Raw genomic sequence first — 11,463 nt, 5'->3', positions numbered from 1 at the left:
GTGGGCGTGGTGATGGGATGTAGTCTGTAATGATGAGGGGGTGGGCTCTGGTGATGAGAGGGTGGGCTGTAGTGATGGGGGGTGCTGGCCATGGTGGTGAGGGGCTGTGGGGCCATGGTGAACTATTCAAGATCAGTGAAAGGTGGCACTCCTGAATCAGCCTTAGCCAAATGCAAATCCAGCACTACCAAATCTGATTCTTTAGCCAAAAATTCAGCTTTTTTGTGTGTGTTATTGTCTAATTTTTACCCATAGGAAATTAATTAGTATTCTTTAAAAGCATTGTTTGAGCCAGTCAAAACGTGGGCCAACTCTGGTCTACAGGCAAGTTTGTGAACTCTGATCTAGCCTACAAATAAAAATTCCATCCATTTTCATTTCCTGGACATTCAATTTATTGTGTCACTTCTGTGATATGAGGAGAAACCATGATGTATATTTATAATATAGGAAAGTAGAAGATAAAACAGTAAGGAAAACTCTCTTTTATAAAAAAAAAAAAACCCATGACATGAAAATAACATATTTACATAATAATGATACAAACAGAACCTCACATGTAAATATCTGGCTTGTAGTTTCTGACCACTTATAATGGCAACTTTATTGTATTGCTAAAAAGCAAACCACAAAAACACTTTCATGTCAGTCACAATCAGGCTTCAAACACGTGGACACATTGAGCGTGCTCACAGGCTGAGTCAATTCTAACCACATTGAGGCACTGCTATGTAATTATCATTCCCCATTAGTTGTAGAATTTTAGGAAAAGAGGTATGTCAATTACAATGTATTCCATGGAATTAAAGTTTGAATATCTGAGGATATGACAGTTCGAAAAATGTCATCTTACAGAGAGAAAAGTTCTACCATTCATGTTGGCAGGAAGAGAAGTGTCAAGTAATTCATGTTGATTAAAAAATTGCTATTGTCATTTACTGAAGATAATGAAGAAGGAACTGTCATTCAGAGACAATCTGCATAATTTCAAATGAGGGAACTTACCTGGATTAAGAACAATAATCCTTTCTTTTCTATGTTTTTCTTGGCATGCATTAATGATTAAAGTTGAAAAGACTCCAAAAAAGTAAAAATACTACCACTGACTAGATTAATTCTGTATTACAAATTTAATTGTGTGTTACTTCACCATTAGCAGCCTCTCTAGAAATACTTTGTGGCATGCTCAAAAAATAAGGATTAGTGGAAAAGATGTTTCAAATAAAGTGTTTAGGCTTCAGGAATGCTTTCTGCTGAGAGTATATGAACAGACATAAAATTAAAACTTCAGAGTTTCACACATTTTATGTAGGCTGGTTTTTGGACAAACACGCAAAAGCAGATAACTCAGCAAGCCACTAAGAAAAGCAATATTTTCTGCATATCTTGAACATTAAAATCAATATCGGTGTGAAGTGACACTATTACAGGCATCCTGTGAGGTTTTAGAGTTCCGGTGACCTCATCCAGGCTGGCACTAAGCACATTGCTCTAAGGGACAAAGAGAATTCGCAGCATCTAGGTTTGGGTAACACCATGGGTCACTTGCTCATTGGTCTGTTTATGTTTCCTTTCATTTGTTTCTAATAAAAATCTTGGAGACCAAAGTTTCTGCTTGACATGATTTCTTTGGAATTCCAAAAGGCCTCACCAGGGCTTCCTGGCTCTGCTATGACCATCGTCTAATGGATTACAGATACATTTCAGTTTAGGGCTTCATAACAGCACCACAGAAACACACAAAACAACATGTATTCCACATCATGAATTTTGATTTGAGCAAAACCCAGCATATTGGGGAAAATTAGAGATGGAAAAGACTTATCAGACTCACGCTCTCCACATTTTCTTAGTGCAGTTAGCTCTCCAACCTTAATACAAATTAGTAACAGAGCGACTACTTCTCTTAGGAACTTATTTTCTAGGGCCACAGAGATCTTGCTGCTAGCTGCTATTATCTTTCCATACAAAATTTCAAGTGTTTAATTTAATATAATTTATCCCAAAGTCAATCTATTTATTACTCATTTCCATTCAGCTGGGCAATGATGGAGGTAATGAGTTTATGTATCTCATACCTGGCATAGTGGATGCTCATTCAATATTAGTTTCTTACCTTTATTACTTTGTCTAAAGTATTGCCTGAATTTAACTTGGAAAAAGCTGATACGTTCTTGCACTCTTTTCTGGTTACTTTTAATCAACATACTCAGAGGCATAGAACTGAAAAATGTCACCGGTGCTTCCATCACGTTCTGTTTCTCCCTCCCTCCCTCCTTGCCCCTGCAATGATCTCCCTCCATATCCCACTTCCTTGCTGCTCCATAGACAAATTAATTTTATACTGACAGAAGTCTGCCATGAAGCTATGTAATTCCATGTGGCTTTAATTCTTCGGACTGTTGATAACTTCATTGTTTTTAATCATCTTTAAATGTTTAGGCATAGCATAGATCACAGTCATGGGGATAAACAGAAAAAGGAAAACATTAAATGTAAGCCCACGCTTTGGAGATGCACAAATAATTGAACTCAGTTCCCAAAGGACAGGCGTATAGCCCTACGAGTGTTCACAAGCGTGAATATTCACGAGTCTCTTGCAATGAACTGTTTAACCACCGTGCTTCATTAGGAATTGAAATGTTTTAAGCAAGCATTTATCTCTTCCAACACCCTAGAATGGAATATCCTATCCTTGTTTTATGAAAATTCAAATTCAAACCAATTCTGCAGGCTGCATTGTGTGATTTCCTTGTGCCATGCTCTTCCAGGAAGGGCAAATGTCAAGCAACAAGACACATAGTCAGTCACCAGTCCCCTGGGTCTCAGTTAAATGGTGAGGAAGGACATGAAACAGGTCATTGTGAGCATGCTGAGAGGTGCCAAAGGGGAAGCATAGGGCAGGGTCGCTGTGTGTGGTTGGACAGGCTGTGTAAGTTTTGGAATGCAGAAAGTCTCCACATCTGAGGTGGCACCATCCACGTCTCACACCTTGTTGATTTGTGTATTTCTCAACACAATTCTCTGACAGATGTTGCCAGAGTGTCCTGCTCTAACAAAATTAATGTATTACAATCATTTGCAGACAGACAGAAATAAAGTATTTTGAGAAAGGGCTCTCTTTTTCTAATTCACAAAATGGCACCACACGGATGAGAGGAAGGCCTGCATAGGGTGTGAAGGGAGCAGAGAATAAGCCTGTTTAATTACCTTAGTCTAAAAGCCAGGGAAGGCCTCCTGAGGAAGGGTTTACCTGAGACATGAAGGATTAGCAGTAGTTTGAAATTTTATTACAAACTCCACAGAATATCTAGCCTATGTCTTTGTACTGGATATCTAGTATATTAATAGTTTCCCAGAAAACATATCCTCAAATCACAGTTGATCTGAAAGGAATCTGCCATTCAGCCTCTCTATGTAGTTAATGAACAAGAGAACACAAGCTCTTTGAAACCAGAGCACGAAAATGGAAAACTGTATACACATCTAGCTTTCTAAGCATTTCCTCTGACAAACTCCCATATTTGTTTTTAAAATGTATTTCGTCTTGGTAGGTTATTTGGAAATTCTTCTATTTTCCACTGTGTTTTGGTAGGGAATATGCGAAGGGGTTGAAGGGTAATTGCTACTTAATTAGATGAAAAATGAGCAGTGAGGATCCTACTTTTCTGCTCTCCATAAATTTAACCACTGTGTGGATAATAACAATAAAAAGCCTTTCTTGAACTGATTTCTCCATTTTAGAGAATTTAACCATCAGCCATCTTTGGAGGCATGGAAGTATGCTCCATTATAAAGAATAAGGTATTTTATTTTCTACACAATAATAATCACAAATCATAGTGACAATAGCCAGTGTTGTCATTATGTCAAATACTATCTGTCCAACACTGTCCTTAGATGTTTGAGTTTACTCAGTTCTTCTCCACAACGACCTCTAATATGGAAACTGCTTCATTCCCATTTTACAGGCTAGGGATCTGAGGCATAAACTGGTTTTAATAATTTGACCAGGGTCACAGAGCTTGCCAATGGCAGAACTGAGATTTGAACCTGGCAGTTTGGTCCTAGAGCTCTTGACCTTTCTGCTGCCCTGGTTTATTAGGGCGAGTATTGAACCTAGCCTCTAGGTGAAATTCAAAACCATTAATTAAGCTTTCTGAATTACACAAATCCACATCTAGAATTAACCACACTGCTGGTATAACTTGCATTTTAGTCAGAATAGATTTTGGACCTATTATTCATTGAGAAAGACTTCCAGTGAGAAAAACAAAGTAAAATTAAAAGATGACACAAGGATACGAAGGTTCCGACTCTCTCAAAAAGCTGGACCCAGGCGTGGGCATCCCTGTGCACTGAAATCATTCCCCATTTTGCCGTCTTCACGGTGAGGGATAGACGGGTTATTTAGGCTGAGTCTCTAGCACGATGTGACTGCCTGTGAGCTTTGCCTTAAGAATTCCCTAAAGGGTTTTCTGCAGAACTGCCTTGAGATATAATCAAGGGAATCTCAGAAGCTCTCAGTATGTTTTGGAGACCTGGTGTGCTGCATCTGCCTCTCAAAGATTCACAGTGTGCGTGGGCCTGTCTTAAGGCCCCAAGAAGCTCTACACTAATGAAACCTCTGTCACTTTTAACACCCCAAATTGCAGAATGCTGTTTGATTGTGGAATTCTTTATTTCTTAGAACACCTATGAATCTACCTGTAAAACTAATGTTGGACAAATGCTGCCTGAGGCTGAGCATGTCAGTGAGGAACAGCAGGACACACAGAGAGAGGAGAAAAAATCACAGAAGAAAGATGTTTCAAGGCAGGAAAACATGGGTAGAGGGCAAGTTGAAATGTCCATATTGCTAACTGTGGTGCTTCTTACAAATGAGTCCTATATGTGACTAGCATATATGTCAGACATATATATGTCAATCATATGACATGCATACTTTAATTGAATACATATTCAATTAGTATGGTATCTATTAATATAGAACTATATTTAATATATATTAATATATAACATAAAATTTAATATAACTTATTAAATATAATCAATATATTAAATATAATCAATATAATTATATTAAGTATAATTAATACAATTATATTAAATATATGAAATACAACCAATACAATTGTATTTATAGTATTAAACAAATATATTAAATATTATATATTTAATTTATATTTAATATTTAATTGAATATATTATACTCAAAGTGTACAAATATATATTATACTCAAAGTATACAAAAGGAGCAGGAATTTTGATTATGTGAGACAAAATAGCAGGTCTGGCATATTAGCAATCATCAGGGTAGTAAAACTAGTCCACATGTTTACCCGCACTGTCTCTCCCTACTTCTGGAAAGGAAAAATGGAGCAGAATGTGTTGGTGTGAACCAGACTGTCTAAGGAGAGGGAGGAAGATAAAAGACTTAAGGGACTTAACACACTTGGATTTAAGGGCTAAAACTATTGTAAGTGTTCTGGATTTTAATAGTTTCTCTCTCTGTCTCCTTCTCTTAGAAAAGCAACAAAAGACAGAAGAAAAATCAGAAAAGAATCTGCAATTTCCCATGCAACACTGCAACAGGTTTTATTTTTTATTAAAATTCAATGGGAGATTTGATTTCTTAAAGCTCCCAAGAAATGATACCGAAAAAAAGTTTTAACATAGAAAAGTGTGGATTTTCTGCTTCATCTGTAGACACAGACATAAGACACATGTGGTTTATACTTTCCCTTTTCCTTCAAATTCTCTAGAGTTTCTAGGATCTTTATAAAGAATCTCAGGGTAGCAGGGGTTTGTTCTAGGGAAAATCCTCCATCACCAGCAGTCCCTCACCCACCCACAAAGCTTTACAATGACTTAAATTCAGCTCAGGACTGCTGTGGGAATACTATTTATGAACATACATTACTGTGTGCAAAGATTGTAAAGTAGGAAATGAGTTGTGTTTGAGGCTGTAAGTTCACATCTTTGAATCATTTCAGATGGACAGAGAGGGAGGTAACTAAAAATGTTCTGAAGCTGAAACATTAATTGGGGCTAACGGCACACAAAGAAAAATAATCTATAGCATGAAGAAAAAGCCCATCTGTCAAGGCAGTGGGCTCAGAGTTTGAAGGTGGGTGGACCGGCTTGCAGGGGACTTGGGAGAATAGGACACTCTCTCTGAGTGGAAGGTTGGAAAGCTTCAGCTTTCAGTTTTTAATGAGAGCTTGGATCAAGTCTTGCCAAGATGGGCAGACTCACAGGCAGCTTCACTGAAGGTCTAGGAAGGGTACGACTGCTGACCCTGAAGTCCTGAAAACTGTCCCATTCTCACTTCAGGCCCCATGAAGTCTGGTTATATCTCATTTCTGTGAAATCTCTGATCTTTACAACAATATTTCCCCTTGTTTGAACTACCTGGGGTAGCACCATTTTTCTTATACCCCACTCCTGCAAAAGACTTCCCAGGACCAGGAGACATGAGATAAATGGAGAATTTCAATTCCATATGGTGCACTCACCACCTGCCTTCCCCAGTTATCTATCTAATATGCCTGGACACATTTTTCTCTGGCTATTTCATGGAAACAGCATAAAGTAAGGAACAAAACTAAAGATCAGCATGACATACACAGTTATTATTGGAGAATAAAACTATTTTCAAGGCAGCAAGAGTCTGGAGGGATCCCAAGTTCACCATATAACTAGATCTTTTATCTGTTATTTCTCAGATTTTGAAAACATAAAATGTCTAAAATGTCTATGTACATGTTATGTGGTTTACTAAATAGAAAGTGAGGTTTACCCAATTTGCTTATTCTATTAGAATGTTAAAAACAGTAAATGATTACATAAATTGTGTGCCTCTTCAGAGTAGTAACAGGATGGCTCTTTTAAGCAGGCTATTTCTAGAAAGCAAAGTAAGTGTTTTTTTGCTAAATATTCTATTATACCTCATTCAAGGATTTTAAATAAAATATTTTAAATGATTGAGATAAATGACTTACAAAATAAAATAAAATTCTCTTTGAATCTGCATTGTTTCAGTTTAAATGATATTTTCTTTAAGAATATCATATAGTTGTTTAGGAGGAACATTTAAATTGGGATATGTAAACATGTGATATGCTTGATCTAGTTGTTAACAGATAATGACTATCAAGTTGTTTCTATTTCAATGAAGTTTCTAAATTCATGCAAATTTAGAAACATTCTGTTTCCATAGCAGCAGATAAAGAGTAAAAACAAAAAGATTTTATTGATTTTAACAGGGCTTAGAGAATTTGTTCTCCTTTTTAGCAGTGATTTTTGCTCTTTTTTTAAAGTCTTTCACAACATCTCGTTTTCTGTTTTCTAAATGTATTTAGTAAATCACCTAAAATTTCAAAGTAGATATTTGTGACATTACTGTAAAATTACACATTCTTATGGTAATGTAGAATAACCGATATTTAATTCTTAATGTCAAACAGATACTAAACTATGAAGTCAAGACCAGACATCAAAGACTCTAACCACAGGTATTATCAGTTTAACACATGAATAAAACATTGCATTACAAATGCTTTTAGGTAACTCATTAATGATTACAAGCATAGTATAACATTTTCTGTCACTGTTAATTTATTAAGACTCAGGCATCAGGCTTTCACAGATAAGTGTTAGAGTCACAAAATGCAAGTTTCTTCATGGTTAATGTGACAGCATGACAATGGATCGCTGAAATTAGCAGAATAATTGTTCCATGTTAATGTGCTAAGAAATCAGGCAATAGGCTTTCTTTTTTGGTGCATTTGTTGTTTCAGTTGTGTGTTTTTCTCCAATTTTTCTGCTCTTTAAGTTTCTGTTTGTCAAAACACACAACGGCTTACCTGTAACAGACACACAGCCTAACGGAGCGATCAGAGTAACGGGAGCAAATCCATAGGCTGCGAAGTTCCCCGTCTCTCCCACGGCCATCAGCAGGACACCACCCCACCACAGCACACTCTTGAAGTATGGCCTTGGGTGCTCCTGTTGTGCCAGCTGAAGGTGAGAATATTTCTGAAAGTAAATCAGAAGATAAATAAGAAAACATTCTGAGCTATGAAGGGAATGCCACTTTTTTTCTTTTGTATTCCTTTAATTCTTTTTATAAGAACACTAATTTATTTTTGTATTTTTTAAAGAACAAATACATTTTTGGGGAATTATTGAAAATTATACGAGGTCATTTTCTAGCAAAGATTTGTATAAACAAATATAGTGGTCACCCCTCGATCCACGGATTCATTTTCTGTGGTTTCAGTTACCCATGGTCAGAAAATATTAGATGGAAAATTCCAGAAATAAACATTTCATACATTTTAAATTGCATTTTCTTCTGAGTAGTAGGATGAAATCTCTTGCTGTCCCGCCTGGTATGTGAATCCTCCCTTTGTCCAGTGTATCCAGGCTACAGATGCTCCCCGTCTCTTAGTCATTCAGTGGCCCTCTCGGTTATCAGATCAGCTGTTGCAATAGCACAGTGCTTGTGTTCAGGTAACCCTTATCTTACTTACTTGTTCTATTTTATTATTAGTTATTGTTGTTAATCTTTTACTGTGCCTAAGTTATAAATTAAATGTGATCATAAGTATGTATGTATAGGAAAAACATAGTATATACTGAATAGGGTTCAGTATTAGCTCTAGTTTCAGACATCCACTGGGAGTCTTGCAATTTATCCCCTGAGGTTAAGAGGGAATTACCATATAACATTCTGGGAGATATTTTGATGTTCAGGTTTATTTTGATTCAAATTGTTTTAGAGACTGCAGCAATTTGATTCTAATTCAAACTGATTCATTAAATGATTTAAAATGGTTTATTTAATTCCTGATTTGATTAAAAATTCATATTTCATTCAGTTTGCATTTAGCAAATCAGCAATTTATTCAGGTTTCTAATTCATGTTCAGTTATAGTTCCTATTTTGTATTCTACATTCTTTCCTCAAGACCATTAGTCTATACTGGCATATTTAAGAGTATTTTAAAGAAAGGGGAAAAAAACTCTATAATCTGTACTTTTATGAACTGCTTCTAAAAGGTATCCATATCCCACCTGGGGTGAAGGCTAGGAAAGAAATCAAAGTACTGCAAATCAAACCAGTGCTATTTATCCATTAGACACCATAGGCCCCTTACCTAGGGTCTACAATACTGTCAGAGCCCACTCCACACACCCCCCCCATAATTAATTTCTTTTAAAATCAGAAGAAGAAGAAGAAAAATGAATGCACTCCAGCTTGCATTATATTTCTCTTTACACCAATGAGGTCATAAAATATATATATATTTTTTATAATTTTTATGGAGAAAAGAGCCACAAAGACACAAGTTTCCAAGACCCATGAGAGTCATAATGTGTCCCTGGATTAATCTACAGTGCTAGAAAAATAAGCTTTTTCTTACCTGAATATTTAGAGAAATGCTGATCACCAAGTTTCCTAAAATGGCCAGCAAAACTCCAAAAAGGTGAATCTGTAAAAGAAAATGTTTTCCTTAAATAATACTTGTAAGATATTTACTGGAAGAAAAAAGACAAATTTAGGTATTCATTCATTTGTTCAGTAATTCAGCTTTAGCTTAGCACCCATTTGCTAGGGTAGGTTTGATAAAAATTACACATTCTTATAGTAATGTAGAATAACTAATTAATACCATAAATACCTATTAATATGATTTAATTAGAATTAGTTTTTCACTTTTTTCAGACACTATTTTTAAGAAATCACTTGGTCCTCTAAGAATTCTCTAGATATTTGCCTGCCTCATTTACTAATATAAATAAAATAGTTATTTGGCTTTTTCCTATCAAGATGCTGCTTCTTATATATCCTTTCTTTTTATTTTCTTTTCTGTAATATATTTTGGAGGACTGTGATATGAAAGAAAGATAATCGGACTACAAGGTAAAGGATAAATCTGAGACACAGATTTGCTCTTTTCGAACTGGGTGACCTTTTGAGCAAGTTATTTCACTTCTCTGGCCTAAGTAAAAATGGGGTGTTAGATAAGATGTTTCCAGAAATCCCTTTACTTCTAAGGCTCTATGATCTCCACTGGAGATGGGCTAAATTTTCCTACTACTCCCCTGGTCAAAAACCTACAATGATTCTTTACAGTCTACTATATCAAACAATAAACTACTATACCAGCTCACCACAATTAGTCCTCACCCAGCCCTCTGTCCATGACTTACTTTTAATGTGCTTCCTCTATCTCAGGTATGTGGCACGTGCTATCCTCCAGCTCTGGCTGACACTTTCTCATGTCACTGCTCTCTTAGGTCGTGCAGGTGCGCCTCTCACTCACTCCAACCAAACCTCGCCCTCTTGGCCTGCAGAGGTCCATCTCCTTGAGACCTCCTCAGACCACCTCGGCCCACCTTGACTTTCTCAGATTCTAAATGGTAAGCCTCCCTTATTTATTCTTTAATATTATCATGTTTGCTCAAATTCTCTGAGAGAAAAGAACCAAGTCTTATGTTTCTTTCTATTGGGTCTTCTGCATCATCTACTGCAATATAAAATTGAAGATTTAACAAACACTTGCTTGAAAAAGTATATAATCATCTAACGCAAGAACTATAGAGGTTAAAAGGTAAGTTCTTACACATTGCCCAAGATGTTTATCATGGATAGCTCATGTATTATTTAATGATTTCAAAAGATGCATTTGTTGCTCCCTTCTAGGTCCAAAAGTATAATATCTTCTATTAGTATAAATTAGCAATGATACAAAGGATCATCTCCCTCTTATTCTACAGTACATAACTTCTAGCTAGCTTCAAATTCCAAGAAGTTATTTGAATTTCAAATGAGCATTGCAACCACAAAGAACCCTTTTCAGAATGCAAAATGTCTTTGAAGTTTTAGAGCTTTATTATATGTGATTTTTGTAGCAATAAGACACCAAATTCCAGCCTGACTCAAGTATAGCATGAAATTTAGTATTTAGAAATGAAATTTAGTATTTTTTAAATGAAGTAAAAAGTTGAAAACTCATTATATAGTTGATATATAATATCCATGGTCTTTAATCAGTTAAGAATTTTCTTTTCCTAAGAGAGGCAATTAGTAATAATTTTGATCACGATCCCTCATGGGGAAACAATTGAGGTACAATACAATGTGCTATTTCCATGCTTCCTATTTCCATCTAATGTACTTGGCATTAATCAGGAAAATGAAGACTGAGAAAAAACTTTGGCCATGAATGGATATTTATTAACATCTCCCATAATTATAAAAGTACATTGTTGAATAGAAATAACTCACTTTAAAATTCTTTAAGTCATTCACTGAACAGTTTAAATGGATTCAGGCTGAGTATTTAAAAATTAGTGGCAGGGTTTGGCAATAATTTCTTGGATATGACACCAAAGCATAGGCATTGAAAAAAATAGATAAATTGTATTTCACCAAGATTAAAAACTGTTTTTT

General features: G+C 35.8%; 1 protein-coding gene across 1 annotated transcript in view; it reads right to left on the bottom strand.

Annotated features, from left to right (window-relative positions):
- The window catches only part of NIPAL2 (NIPA-like domain containing 2), a 112,570-nt gene that overhangs the window by 62,417 nt on the left and 38,690 nt on the right, over window positions 1–11,463 (bottom strand). Inside the window, exons 2-3 of the mRNA XM_011952726.1 lie at window positions 9,431–9,499; window positions 7,869–8,040 (exon numbers count right to left, since the gene is read on the bottom strand). Of these exons, the coding sequence (XP_011808116.1) occupies window positions 7,869–8,040; window positions 9,431–9,499 (241 nt within the window). The remainder of the gene's footprint in view (window positions 1–7,868; window positions 8,041–9,430; window positions 9,500–11,463) is intronic.

The sequence above is a fragment of the Colobus angolensis genome, unplaced genomic scaffold (genome assembly GCF_000951035.1).
Source record: "Colobus angolensis palliatus isolate OR3802 unplaced genomic scaffold, Cang.pa_1.0 Scaffold349, whole genome shotgun sequence".
In the NCBI taxonomy this organism is placed as follows: domain Eukaryota; kingdom Metazoa; phylum Chordata; class Mammalia; order Primates; family Cercopithecidae; genus Colobus; species Colobus angolensis.
The sequence above is the reverse complement of the archived record's forward strand: the minus strand, read 5'-3'. Positions and strand labels throughout refer to the sequence as shown.